General features: G+C 34.8%; 1 protein-coding gene across 4 annotated transcripts; it reads right to left on the bottom strand.

Annotated features, from left to right (window-relative positions):
* Nucleotides 1-7,511: 7,511 nt before the first annotated feature.
* Nucleotides 7,512-11,435, bottom strand: LOC111477158 (probable U3 small nucleolar RNA-associated protein 11). 4 transcript variants are annotated; one of them, XM_023121171.1, is made up of 9 exons: nucleotides 11,274-11,435; nucleotides 11,082-11,172; nucleotides 10,873-10,958; nucleotides 10,686-10,779; nucleotides 10,502-10,581; nucleotides 9,978-10,061; nucleotides 8,979-9,078; nucleotides 8,784-8,881; nucleotides 7,512-7,776 (listed from the first exon to the last, which is right to left on the bottom strand). In XM_023121171.1, exons 1-8 carry the CDS (start codon nucleotides 11,327-11,329, stop codon nucleotides 8,789-8,791), a joined length of 684 nt encoding a protein of 227 aa, XP_022976939.1. In that variant the 5' UTR covers nucleotides 11,330-11,435; the 3' UTR covers nucleotides 7,512-7,776; nucleotides 8,784-8,788. The 4 variants fall into 4 exon arrangements, with proteins under 4 accessions (XP_022976939.1, XP_022976938.1, XP_022976937.1 ...); XM_023121170.1 differs by having other exon boundaries at nucleotides 7,512-7,754; nucleotides 8,789-8,881; XM_023121169.1 differs by lacking the exon at nucleotides 7,512-7,776 and adding an exon at nucleotides 7,852-8,062 and having other exon boundaries at nucleotides 8,789-8,881.
* Nucleotides 11,436-14,503: the final 3,068 nt, after the last annotated feature.

Raw genomic sequence — 14,503 nt, 5'->3', positions numbered from 1 at the left:
AAACAAAAGGGAAGAATCAGAGATATTTAAATAAGATTTAAATATTTTAATCAAATATGTGTCGGATTTGATTGGGATTGACATTTGAATTAATATTAAATATTAATTAAATATTTTAATTATCATTTAATATTACTTTAATTTGAAATTAATTATTCAAATTAATGGTTGAATTAAAATGAAGAAAGTCAAAATGTTGATTTCACTTGAGGTAAAAATCCATGTTTAACCAAACTTGCATGCTTGCCAAATAAACCCCACAAATTTGAGTGGAATTCAAAGGATTCCACAATCCCGTTCTAAGGATGGAGAATAGTAGAGAAGACACTAATGGTGGTTCAAAACCGGTTCGTGAGGAAAAAGAAATTTGAACTACAAAAGGTTAGTACTCAAACTCCTTGAGTTTTAATACTTATGAACATGCTAGTTATTTACTATAATTGATGTTCTAAGAGTGCTTAAGATCCAAATTGCTTCCGCATGTGTTATATTAACACCATCACAAACTAGTCTAAGAACCTATTCAAAGATCTAGTTCAAGAAAATTATTCAAGTTGTGGACATTAGTGAGTCAAAAGACCTCACAGTCACTCGTAACGATCATATTGAAACTTAGAAGAAATCTTTGATACATTGTCCTACTTGGCTCATACATTGGGAAGAACCTTTTTTGGGAAACATGCTTCTTCTTTATTGCTACCTTGATCCGTTCGTGATATTTAATGAATGGCCGCATGGGTCGATCATTTTCTCTTAACGATCACACTAATGTGTTCAATAGAAAATGCTAAAGTGTTTGAAGTCTGAACTTAGTAGCTCACGTATCTTTGGCTTGGTCTACCTCAACTCTACTCTATCGTTCTGTCCATAATCTTAAGAACTTGAAGTGGGTTCACAACTCGATCTCTTTATTGAAATCAATACCTCATGTTGGTACTAATGCTTGAAGACATAATTCAACTTTAATTCCTAGCTTTCCCACTTTCTTCAAGATTACTCTCCTTTTTTTACGTCGTTTTCTCGAGGGACAACTCCCCTTGGTACATGGCCTTTGAACTGAGAATCTTGGTTCAGGGTCATGAGATCTTTAAGTTTTTGGTTGTTGCTTATTGTCCTTTAGACACTCCTCTAAGAGATTTGTGGGTTCTACAGTTAGTGAACAACTCAATTTCGACCTATGACAAAAGCTTCATGCATTCCTCGTGAGATACCTTTATGTGTTCCCTACTCTACAATATGCATATCTATGTCCAGGATTTCATGCATTCTCTGTAACATAGTCTAAATACCTAAGTCCAAGACTTTATGCGTTTCCTGCAATGTAGTTTGTGCCATAGGACTATGTTGCACTACACATCGAGAGGTCTTTAGGATATCTCGGGTTTCAGCTCTAAGAGTACTCTCCTTAAGTCTTGAGGCACAACTAAAGCAAAAATCTTCATCCATATGAGTCAAACATTTCTTCACATGCATAAATTTTTTATAACAATCTTGTCACTTGGTATTCATAAAACCTTGAAGGGTAGTTTTGTTCTGTCCCTCTTGGTTCATACCCCAAACATATTCTAAACCCCTTAAGATCTTGCATGATTACCTTTAAGATCATAAATAAGTCTTGCATAAAGTTTCATAGCATTTGAAGTCCTCTAGGTTCTTCGAAATACCTTAGAATCTTTATAAGGGTATTTTGGTCATTTACCACCCCAAATCTTAGTTTAAGTCCTTAACATATTCCAATGGTCTTCAAACTTGCCTAATACCTTTAAACCATGAAAAAAGGCTCCTCCTAAAATTTTATGCCAATTAGATGTCATTTGAATCATAAACAAGTGGTACGTAACTATAGGGCTAAATGTCTCATAATATTATTAGACGATGTAGTGTTATGACCATAATGACAAAAAAGATACCCACGTAAACTGGACAATTTGCTTGAGATTCAAATGACTTTAGAATAACTCATTAAATAGACTCTGATGCCTATGAAATTTTAATAGAAGGCTTAATATAATATGTTAAGGTTATCCATGAAATTTAGTGATAATTTGATTATGTTAAGGGTTACACCAAGGATAAGTATAAAATGACCAAAATACCCCTGAAACATCTAACCAGCGTTAGTGGAATTATGTTCATATGTATACTAGTGTTAAATAGCCTATCCTTCTCATGACACTACAACTTCACAAGGTAGGTGTATCATTTATTATCTCTAGTAAGTCATACCTAATGGTGACGAAGCGTTTGCTGCAAGGTCATGGAAACATGATGAGCCTGCATCGTAGGCTAGTCTATAAAATCTATAAGCCTACCATTCTGATACCAACTGTAACGACCCTGTTTTCGTGTTAAAAATAAAGTTGCCTTTGCATGCATGACATGTCTATTACATGCCGACAAATTCATTTAAAAGATATCATAAACATTCATAAAAAAATCTTTTAAAACAGTAATGTTATTAGAAAATTAGTGGGAAAATAAATAACATGAATTTAAATAAAAACAAAAATAATGCCCCGATCTAACTTAATGGCTACTAAACTAGACATGAGTGCAATAGTCTTAACTCTGGTTCCATGGCTTTCATCACGACGCTGTCATTAGTACAAAGGTGCCATACTTTTACCTTAAAAATAAGAGTAGCACATGACCTAGTATTTTAAGAAATACTTAATGTCCTTGAACTCTGCTTTTTAGTCTGGACAAAAATTGGAGGTATAGTAATTTTCTACACACTGCCCAATACGAGCACACGGAGTAACCAGGCAGATGTATACGTACCCCTTAAGCTTTCTCTTCAGCCAACATACACTCACAGTGTCGGAGCTATGGAGATAAAAGAGCTCACAAAATATCATGGCGTACATAGATATTATATGTACGCATCCATACTCATCATAACGAGAAAGTATAACAATGCAAGTAACATACAAAATGCATGAAGTCTTCATAGTTTTAAATCATGACATAAATATATGATGCAGGTCGAACATTTGTTCTTTAATAAACATGTCTTTCATGTATGTGTGTGTGACCGTAACATAATATAAACATTTCATAAACTAACTTACAATATAACATGCGGCGTCTTGACCTTGACATGCTCACGACCAGTCTTGAAGAGAACCCAAGTCCCATCTTCATTTTTTGCTCGTCTTCATGGCTTCGTCGGATCTTAGGCGAGAGTTGTCTTTGCCAACCGAATACAACTTATACGGAATCCAAGTTTGTTCGCCATACACCACCTATGCGTGCATATTCAATCTTTTGAGACGCATCCGACTTGCCTCTACATTAGGCCAAGCCATTTAGCTTAACATTGTCTCTACTTGAGGCCAAGGTCTCTCGACGCAATGTTGCATCTTAACATCATCTAGGTTCCCAATTAGCATGACTCATATGTCTTGACGTCATCCCAATTCGGGGGTGTAGTAGGCCATCATAGCTCACTTAGGCATGGCATCGAGAATGAACCCACATGTCGTTCATGATGTCGAGACATCCAAAAAATCTATCCAGCTAGTTCTATTGAGGCATTGGACTCTCTTGTGTCCATGTCATATCATTTACAAATTTCGTACTAGATAGCATATGTATGATCCAACCTACAACATATTGGATGAGGCACAATGTTGGCACACCCGTGCCATCCGACACTCTCCTTGAAAAACTCATTTCAAAGGAAGTCGCTCAAGACACTTGTTTTGCAATGTCTTCTTTCGCCATGACACATGTATGTGCCATAGGATAGCTTGCTTAGGTCACAAGGCTAAGGAGTAGTGGAGAGCTGATACCATGCCTCTCTCTAAAGTACATTCTAGGCCATTTTTGGTCTAAATGGTGTAAACATGATTTTGGCTAACGGTCATACAGTGTTGTGGAGAATCCTTCCAAGGTTCGATTAACACTGAATTTCCTGAGCTTTCATATATCATATGGATGGACTAAACTCCAGAACCGCATGCCCAAATTCCCTCTAGAGTCCTGACTTTCAAGGTTAAGACTCGAGGCCCTACCAACCCTTCAACAAGCTTATCTTTAACACTCTTATCTACTCGTTACCTCATTCTTCCTTATACCTCAGCTTAACTTCAATATAAACAGTATATAGTGTGTTGGATGATGCACCATCCTTCTTTATCCCATCATGTCACTCATCTGTCTTAACCCTCGTGTGATCAAATGGGTATCACTCAAGAGTCGCCACTTTACCAACACGAGGGTCACAACCTACTCTGACATTCACTAATTTAGTAGATTTTTTTTTCTCGAAAACATTAAAAAAGGGGCACATAGAACGTCGAAACTTAGTTACATAATAAAATAATAGAAGACAAAAACACAATATAAAAAGCCACTTGAAAAGAGCGGCACCGCCATCCACGACACGACCAAATATACAAAGGAAAAGGTGTGTGTTTGCGCATGAAACACCCAATTTCAAGGAGGAAAAAAACACACATTGTTCCTTAATGCTTCCAATCATGTTTCTTAAACAATGCTAATACCCCCAAACCCCACCTCTCTTTTTAACTAACTTCTAAAAATTAGGTCTTTTTTGTCCCCTTCTTCCTTCCATTTCGATAATATATTATTGGAGATGTTCGAAAATTCGACAACCTAAATAATCTGATCAATATAACGCAACGGTATAGATCGAATCAACGTGAATGAAATTTTATGGATTTAATTGATTCATGTGTTCTCCAAAAACTAGATACCCATCTGTTCTTTAATCTCGGGAGAAATACGATCGGAAGGGGGCTAATTCAAACCCTTCGGGTAAAATAAGAACAACCCCACATTCAAACCGCCCATTTTCCCATTTGCAAGAACTCGTTTCAGTTGCATATCATAAGGAATTCGAACAACTACTTCAAATACAGTATTAGGAAGTACCACTTGTGGAACCTCGATATCCACCGGTTGAATCGAAGTTCGAATTTATTGTTAATTTTTAAATCTATACTTTTGCTTACGATACAGTTATATATACATAATATCTTTTAAATTTATTTAAATCCATATTTGGAAATAAATAAATAAATGTTTTACAAATTAATATTTTATTTTTATTAAAAATAAAAATTTGAATAAATGACTCAAATAACTGAAATCAACTCAACCCAAAAAAATTTATGGTTCGATTGAGTTGAGTTAACACGACTCTCCACAATGATAGGATATTGTCCACTTTGAGCATAAGCTCTCATGGCTTTGCTTTGGGCTTCCCAAAATGCCTCATTCGAATGAAGTTAGTATTCCTCACTTATAAACCCATGATCATTCCCTAAATTAGTCGATGTGGGACTTTCATCATCCAACACCTCCCCTCGAACAAAGCACGCCTCCCCTTAATCAAGGCTCGACTCCAAACGACTCCTTTGGAGTCTTAGACTTTCATCATCCAACACCTCCCCTCGAACAAAGCACGGCCTCCCCTTAATCTATTGGCACGACTAAGTTTAGGGCATGACTCTGATACCATGTTAGACGAACACGACTCTCCACAATGGTATGATATTGTTCACTTTGGGTTTCCCAAAAGGCCTCATACCAATGGAGAGTGTATTCTTAGATTATAAACTCATGACAATTCCCTACATTAGCCGACGTGGGACTTTCATCATCCAACAGAGTTCATTATTTAATAAAAATTGTTTAGGTTGAAAAAATTTACCGCCCCGAATTCAATCTAAAAAAAAATTAACCCACAAATACCCATATATCTTATAAATAGAAATTGATTTCAATTTTATCTTTAATAAAAAAAAAATAATTTTGGAATAATTTAGGGAAGATTATTTAATAAAACATAAAGTAGAGGTGACTAATTCTTGATTAATTTATTTGATTAGCATGACAAAGATTCCAACCTATATCTTAAATAAAATATTAGAGAGTTGGGAGAGCAATTTGAAATAAATATATAAATTTTAAAATATTAAAATATTTTAAATCATTAAATTATGATTAAATATCTAATTCTAATTATAATTATTGCAAAGGGATATTCCAAGAAAGTAAAGAATTTAGTTAATTTATGAAAGCATTTTAGGGGGAAAAAAGAAAAAAAAAATGAAAATTTGTTTATTCATTTTTTATCCGATAATAAATATAGGTTTATTTAAAAATAAATAAATAAATAAATAAATAAGGAAATTAAGTTAATTTGAGTAAACTTCTTTTAAAAAAATGGGTAAGAATATGAAAATTAGTATTAATTTTATTTTATATTTTATTAAAAAGGTATTTAGATATAAGATTAAATAAAATAATTTCGTTTAAATTTTGTGTGTTTTAAAGATTGAAGGTGGAAAGATTTTTTTTTTTTAAAAAAAAAAATTAATTACTCTAATTAAATGTTTTTAATAAAAAAAAATTAAGGGTTTAATTATATTAGAAGTGGCATGCATTGTAATTTTTTTTCCTTCTTGAAATTCAATTGTTTGACTTTTTTCTTCTTCTTTTCTTTTTTTGCGCAAAATTTTAATAATTTAGATTATTGCCCGACCATTAGAAGAAGAACTAAACTATAATCTAACATTGGTTAGAGAGGAGAACGAAACACCTTTTATAAGGGTGTGGAAACCTTCTCTTATCAAACCCGTTTTTATGCCTTGAGAGAAAGCCTAAAATGGAAACACAAAAAATAACAATATCTGCTAGCGGTGGACTTGAGTCGTTACACTATTTATATTATATTTATTATTTTATTAAATAATATTAGAACACAAAGTCTAGACTAGAAGAAAGAGATATTAATATTATTAAAATCATATGGAAAAGATATTAGATAATATTTGACTCATGTCATATTATTCAAATAAATAATAATAAATCTCATCACCATTATCTTAATATTTAATGTTTAGTCTTTACGATATGGTTGATATGTTAATATTTAATGTTTAGTCTTTATGATATGGTTGATATGGTTGATGTCTCAAGAAATTTAATCAAGAAATTTAGATGCATTGATAAGCACAAACATATTGTTCGTAACCAAAAAAGTCAATATTATGATATTCAAGTTGATCAAAATGATTATTTTTCAAATTCAATATAACTCGAAAGAGATTGAGGAAGAAGTGACCCACCATTTTCCCCTTTCGAGTAGATAGCTTATTGTTGAGTGTACACAACGTGTCAAGGGCATTGAGCTCAACATTCAACCTAAACCATTTTTTTATTATTATATTAATGTTGGAACACAAGAAACTCAATAGCAAGCGTCTCATCATCACAACTTGTCTGATAAAGAGACACTTGAACCTGAAACTAATGAAATTCAAGAGAAAGACGAAACCAATCACTATACTGGGGGGCAAGAACTACCATGTCTCGGGATCTTAAGTCCTTTCCTCTCTTTGAGCATTTTCAACGGGACCCCGAACCCACCACTATCTAAAGTTGTTATAAAATTGGAAGAAGAGGGAAAAAGAAGGGAAATATTAATCAAAATGAACCTATGAAATTAGATTGTGATATATAATGGGCCTTTGTTAGTGTTAGCTATTGATGAATCAAACTATATTGATATTCCTCACTAAAAACAGTAACAGTACGGTCATTACATTCTTCATCCCAGAACAAAGAAGAAACAAAACATCTTAATTAAATAGCATGAAAACAAAGGAACCAAAATTTAGGTCGTCAGTGAGTGTTTGTCAGCCTACTTCTGCAAAATTAGGTCGTCAGTGATTTGTCTAGTTTCCTTGAAAATCGCAAATAATTCTGCTTGAACCAGCTATAGTGAATCATAGAATCATATACCTGTTGAGGAGTGTCAAAACGGAGTCTCACATTGATTAATTTCGGGAATAATCATAGCTTTATATTATAAGCAAAAAATAGTATCTTCATTGACACGAGGCTTTTGGGAAGCCTAAATCAAAACCATGAGAACTTATGCTCAAAGTAGACAATATCATATAGAGTCATGATTCCTAACACGGTAATTTGAAATGGCCTGTCCCAATAAAAATATGAAATTAAAAGAGAAATATTTAACGATCTCCAGTCCTTCAATTCCTGATACTTATAGTCCTAATACACAACCCTGATCAAGAAAAACAATCCTTAGATTATGATTGTACTCTGAAGACTTAACAAGTTCTTGAAAACTGTTTTTTAGGTTTTCAAAACTTTGCATGATTCTTGAGAAGTAGATAGATAACAAAAACAAATTCTTGAAAACTGTTTTTTCAATTTTCAAAACAAACGAAAACAAGTTCTTGAAAACTGTTTTTTCAGTTTCAATAACTTTACATGGTTTTTGAAAACATTGATAGAAAGTAGATAACAAAAACAAGTTCTTGAAAACTGTTTTTTCTTTTTTTAAACTTCGCATGGTTTTTTAAAACATTGATAGAAAGTAGATGACAAAACAATGAAGTTAATAAGCTTAATTTTCAAAAATCAAAGATCAAAAATCAAAAACCAAAAATGAAAGGGATCAAATGAGCCCAACAGAGCACCAATAAAACAATAATATTATGCAACAACCCAAATCTATCCAGGTGTGAGATTCCATATTGATTGGGGAAGAGAACGAAACCTCTCCCTAGCAGATATATTTTAAAAACTTTGAGGAAAAATCCAAAAGGAAAAGTCCAAAGAAGATAATATCTACTAGCAATGGGATTCGGCTGTTACACTCCCCTAGCACTACACCACTAGCAACCCACATAGGATCCCAATAACTTTATAAACGTGGGCAGTTTGATGTTTACTTAAATAAAAATGCTTAAAATTGTATGAAGAAAGCAAGAGTATTAGACCTTATTCAGCGTTTTCGTTCTGCCCGCCATTTGTATACAGGATTAGAAGTTGGATTGGAGAGTTCATCTTCTTGGCGTTTACGTTTGCGGCCCATTTTCTGTTATAAGCACGTATCGTTTCAGAATCAACAATTTTAATATATACAACCTATCTATCAAACTGGAGCAGAAAACTTAAAACATGTTAAAAAGTACCCTTAGTTCTTGTTGAAATCTCATATCCCTATAAAGTTTCTCTAATTCCCAGACTCTACTCCTCCTTGCCTCCAATTCTTTGTAAGAAGTAGCGGTTTTCCTGTGCAGAAAGTACAAATCAGGCCCAATTTAAAGTACTGGAAATGAGCACCGGTTTTTATTTTAATGAACTTCCAGACTTGCATTGAGAGTAAATGAAACAATACAAAGTGCATACTAGAGAATCAACCCAAAACAAAAGGCAAACCAAAACAAAGACAGGGCTCCAATATAGACATGGAACTTAGCGAGGGCACACATCCACCTCCTTAGACCTCTCCAACCCCTCTAAAAACTCTATTGTTCCTCTCAATTCGAAGGCCCCACAAATTACACTAACTCCCACAAACCACGAAAACCAACTATTCTCACGTAAGGGCGGATGAGAAAGAAACTCGACTTTCAAACAAACAACTATTGACTGAGCTACCTGAAAAACCAAATTCCTCGAAGGAGCAGTCTCAAATCAAAATGACAAAAATACGACTCGCACAAAAGAATAGACTTCAAACCAAAGATGAAGACTAATTTTAAGATTAACTAAACATTTGTACCTAGGACTACCTTTACTTTACAAATGTCAATTTGTACCTAGGACCTATGACATTTTTTTTGGGTGGATGGTTGCCTTTTAGAGGTAGTCCTAGTTATATCTTGGTGTAAATTGTCTCATATTTTTAGTTCTTATAATTATACCTCACTCATTGCAAATTAGGAAGGTCTTTTGTATACACCATGGATATTACATCCCTTTCGTAAAAATTTCAATCATCAATGAAACTCTGTCCTAATAATTTTTTTTTTTTTTTTTTGACATTTTTGACATTTCAAAGTACAAAAGTCTCAAAATAAAGAAATCAAAATCATAACTAAATTAAGTCTCAAAATACAGAAATCAAAATCATAAGTAAACATGAAAAGATTACATGCAAAAGTGGGTGTCCTCATTAAGAGTGTTACCTCTTAATACTGTTAGGAACTGTTTCAGACAATGCTATCCATCTACCTTTGGAGGAACGACATTGAATTTCATTGGTCTCCTCCCTGCAATTAATCAACAATGACTAGCATAAATAACTTCATGTCATTATAATGAGCAAAAAGCATTGAGTTATGGTTCACCAAAACTTGCTGCAAATAAGGTTTAGCGTATTTTAATAAAGATGGCATAAGTCAACCATCATGGATCAGCCTAGAGACCATAAGAGCCATGGGAATAATAAAAGCTTAGAGGGAATAAGTTCAATCAATGTGGCTAGATACCTAGAATAAGTATCCTACGAGTTTCCTTGGCAACCAAATGTAGTAAGGTTATATTGATACAATATCTCATAACAAAAAATCTATGTGATACGTTCTTGACGCTCTTGTTTGAAACAAAAGAAAAGTAATAATAGGTGGTTGTTGTGGGGTTTCATCCCTTTAATGCAGAACAACAATTATTTGATTCGTTTCCAATTAGGAATGTAGAAAAAGATTCAAACCTGTCTTCAGCAAAGTAAAGATGCTCATTTGATGGCTGATTATCAAAAGAATGTAACGTGGCTGTCAGTTTTTCAATTTTCTACACAGAAGAGTCAGAATTGATAAATTAGTTAAACTAAATCAATGTGTTACTCGAAGAACTCCTGGTTAATTATAAAAAATGAAAGCTCGCAAAGAACACACCCTTTCCTCACTCTGCATTTTCTGAAGTATATACTCTGCATCTTGGGCTTTCATCAGTATGAGTTGCTCTTTAGTATACTTATTTACCCGTCTCCTACATTATATAAAGATTAAGATGCATAAGAAACTAGAAGAAACCAGAATTACTGATAATCAATAGATAGTAAGAATAATCTAAAATGATTACTCTGGTTTATGGACTGTTCTGGTCTTAATCATCATCTTAAAGTAAAATTCATCTCGATTCCAGAAGGCTGCTTTCTTTTCAAGTTTCTGAAAATCAAACAGCACAAAAAATACAAACAACCAAATTAAGAACTTCACAGAATTCAATAAACAGCAGAAAAATTGTGTTAACATTAAAAACAGAGTAATAATGGGCCTTCCAAACTTTACCTCTAAAGTGGCTTCCTTCTTATGATAAGCCTTAGCACGCTTGACATAGTGTTTGTGTTTCTCAGAAAGCCCAAAATGTTTCCGAGAATGCCTGATCCATTACATGACCCCATTATCCACAAATAGTCAGATATCAAAATTTGAAAGAAAAAAAAAAAGCCCATTGCATCACAAAAAGCCTTCATCACTTACGGCCGAGCTCGCTTCTTGTATAGCCGCGAACGGATGGCATTCTTCAGTGACCGCATTGCACTCAACAAGAGAGCGGAAGAACGTGCGATTACAAGCAAATAATGTTCTCTGTGTCTTAGTTTTCCTACAACTGAAACGCAGAGAAAATCGAACGAATCCTACACAAGATAGATGGTTTTCAGGGATGGATTCCAAATCAGAATATTTAGACAATTCGGAATGCCGTCGAGGAGCAGAACCACTGTAGATATCGGTGGAAGACTTAGCCAAGTCGGCTATAGCTAAAGAAGAATCCGCCGGAAGTTGTTCTCGTGCAGTTCACAAAGCTGCTCGGTCGAGCCTCGCCGCACCGTTTCTTGAAGGAGCTTTCGCCGCCGCACGGCTCGGGTGTTTGCGGTTGCTGCTAGCGCCGGAAGAGAACGGGCGAACGGAGTGGCCGGATCGCTCCGCACGGCAGATGGTTGTGCCGTCGAGGTCGGCGCCGGAGTTGATAAGGCTGGGGGGTGGGATGTGAGACGCAGAAAGTGGGTTTAGGGTTTCCGATGAAGAATGGAGATGACCTCATACTTCTAAACGCTGACCTCATAGATCGTTTAGGGTTTAGGGTTTTTTCCCAATCTTTCCCTAAAATGTTAATAATAAGGATTTTCCTTTTTTTGAATTTTTTTTAATTATTTTATTTTACATTAAAGAGAATTACATTTGCAAAAAAATCTAATTAGTTTTGGAAATAATAATTTAAATAATGTAATAATAATAATAAAAAAAACAAATTCTAGAATTATGTTAGAATTACCCGACATTGATATATTTCGAGTAGATTTCATCAGCAACTCGTGTACGTATACAAGATTTAAAGATATTCACATGGCTAATGATATATCTCAAATTCTGCAATACACGTTGCCCGACCGTAGGCAACGTGATACAAAGTTGGCTTGACTCACTCAGTGTAGGGAGTGAGTGTCGTACAATCGTCAAATCCGCTATTAAGAAACGACGATCGTGACATGGTGCCTCCAACCACCTCCCTTGCACATGTGTCTCTCGAGCCAACACCCTTCAACTTAGCTTGGCTCGATTTTCTCGATTTTTTTTACCCATTTTGAACCTTTTCATATTTGTTTTTGACGTAATTAAGGGCAATTAAAGACTACTATGATGCCATTACAAACAAAATTAGGTTACGACCAGCTAAGAACAATTTAGGGATAATGCCTTTGGTCAACACTGTAAAGCCTCTCCTGATATCTATGGAGACATGGAATAGCCTCCCCTTAATCGAGGCTCGACTCCTTCTCTAGAACCCTCGAACAAAGTACACCCATTTGTTCGATACTTGAGCCACTTTTGACTACACCTTTGAGGCTCACAACTTCTTTGTTCGACACTTGAGAATTCTATTGACATGACTAAGTTAAGAGCATGACTCTGATACTATGTTATTGTAGAACACAACTCTATGTGGGAAACAATCACACTGTTTAGTAAGACCAATTGAGAAGAGATTACAAGACACTTTATACAGACTACTGCACTCTGTGCTAAATTATTTTCTTAAAACAGTTTTGTCACAATTGCTCTTTTCTTGGCAGTGGACTTGCGATTGTTCGGCACTCACTTCTCAGCAACAAGTGAGTTAAGAAAATTTGTTTGCATGTCGCTTACGGCCAGACAACGTATGCTCGAGTCTCTAGCCCCGATTTAAGAAGAAGGTTTTAGAAAATGGGAGCAGAGAGATTTTCAAAGATAGTTTGAAAGCAAGATGTAGTGAGAGATTGAAACCGGTGTTATATAGCATGCAATCAAAGGCAACAACAACGACTTATCAGTATATAACTATTCGGGTAGGGGGACTATAATATATTTTTCTTTATTCATAAAATAATTGTATCTTTTTCCTAAAATATATATACAGTAGTCTCGTACAATTATTAGGTTTGATCTTATTGGACTAATGATAATATTTTAACAACTATGACGTAATTACCACGAATACGTAAGCACGTCTTGTAGGAAATTCATGTTACGATAAGTATGGAAGTACAATATGCATTATTACAGTAAACCATGATTTTAAATGGGGGATCTCGTGCATGTTGATCGTCACACCAGCATGGATTACTTCTCCAATATATTACTTATGGAGTACACTACGATATTATTAGTGCTTTTTTTTTCATTGGTTTTCAACGGTGTGAGCGTGTGTTAGCCCATAGTCAGACCTAATGGGTACATATATATGAGCCCACCTAATAGGTTTATGTGTACGTGTATAGTAAAGTACTATGCATCTAACCCCATCTAGAAATAAAGTAGAGCCTAAGGAACAATCATGAGAACCTTGGTCCTTAGATCCTGAGGTCTCAACTTTGGTTCTGATCTAAAGGGTTTAGTACTAAGGTTCTGGGTCTTTGTCTTTAGAACTTGGGTCTTGATCCATGTTCTATTTCTTGATTGATGTTTCGTTCTGGGTTGCCACTAGGGGCTTGCACTCCTTGTGTTTCCGTAATTGCTTGTACATCGAGCTAGCCAGTGTTTCTAGAGTTGTCCTCACGAAGAACTACAAGGTCTCTAGGGTGAACATGATGGTGGACTGTCTTGGGGCGTAGTTTGATTTGGGTTAGGATCTTGTTGTATTTTTGTTTTGTATTCGGGGTTCTTTTGTGGAATTCTCAGGAGCCAACCTTCGACTTCCTCGTCTAGCTAGGGTTCTTCTCTTGGGGGACATGATCCTAGCCCTGAAATAATATTTAGGGTCACGAAGGAAGGTTCTTTAGGTTGTCTTAAATCTTATCTTAAATATTAATCCTATGATCATGCACATAATAACTTAAAGTTTTAGGCATACGTAAACTTAGAGTCTTAAGGGGATACTTATCTGGTCTCAACCGGGCATCCCGGACTTTGATATTTAAGCTACCTCCAATGCTTCTAACGATTGAATTTCTTCCGCAAAGTATTCCTTGTTATAACTCGAATATAAAGTCAAGGGTTCTATTTATAAGAAATTTAGAAGAATGTTGGCCAAATAATATATTTAAATATCTAATATATATATTACGAAACAATCTCTGAAAACTAAGGCAATTGAATTTTCCTGTTCTACACATTGTGAAAGAAGAAGTTAATCCTCATAAGGCATGTTGGGTAATAGGCATTCCCACTCTAGGAGTTAATCCTGAGAAGTTATGTGGGTAATTTGCACTGCAGTATTATACCGAAAATAT

This window comes from Cucurbita maxima, unplaced genomic scaffold (assembly GCF_002738345.1).
Source record: "Cucurbita maxima cultivar Rimu unplaced genomic scaffold, Cmax_1.0 Cma_Scf00003, whole genome shotgun sequence".
Classification (NCBI taxonomy): domain Eukaryota; kingdom Viridiplantae; phylum Streptophyta; class Magnoliopsida; order Cucurbitales; family Cucurbitaceae; genus Cucurbita; species Cucurbita maxima.
This window is presented reverse-complemented; position numbering and strand designations above follow the sequence as displayed.

Bases quoted from the DNA above. Each gene is read 5' to 3' on its own strand.
- LOC111477158 (XM_023121171.1), bottom strand. From the start codon at position 11,329: ATGCGGTCACTGAAGAATGCCATCCGTTCGCGGCTATACAAGAAGCGA. The intron at 10,780-10,872 runs GTAATCATTTTA...TATATAATGTAG, and splicing joins AGAACAGTCCATAAACCAGA to GAGACGGGTAAATAAGTATA. The intron at 8,882-8,978 runs GTACTTTTTAAC...TGCTTATAACAG, and splicing joins GATTTCAACAAGAACTAAGG to AAAATGGGCCGCAAACGTAA.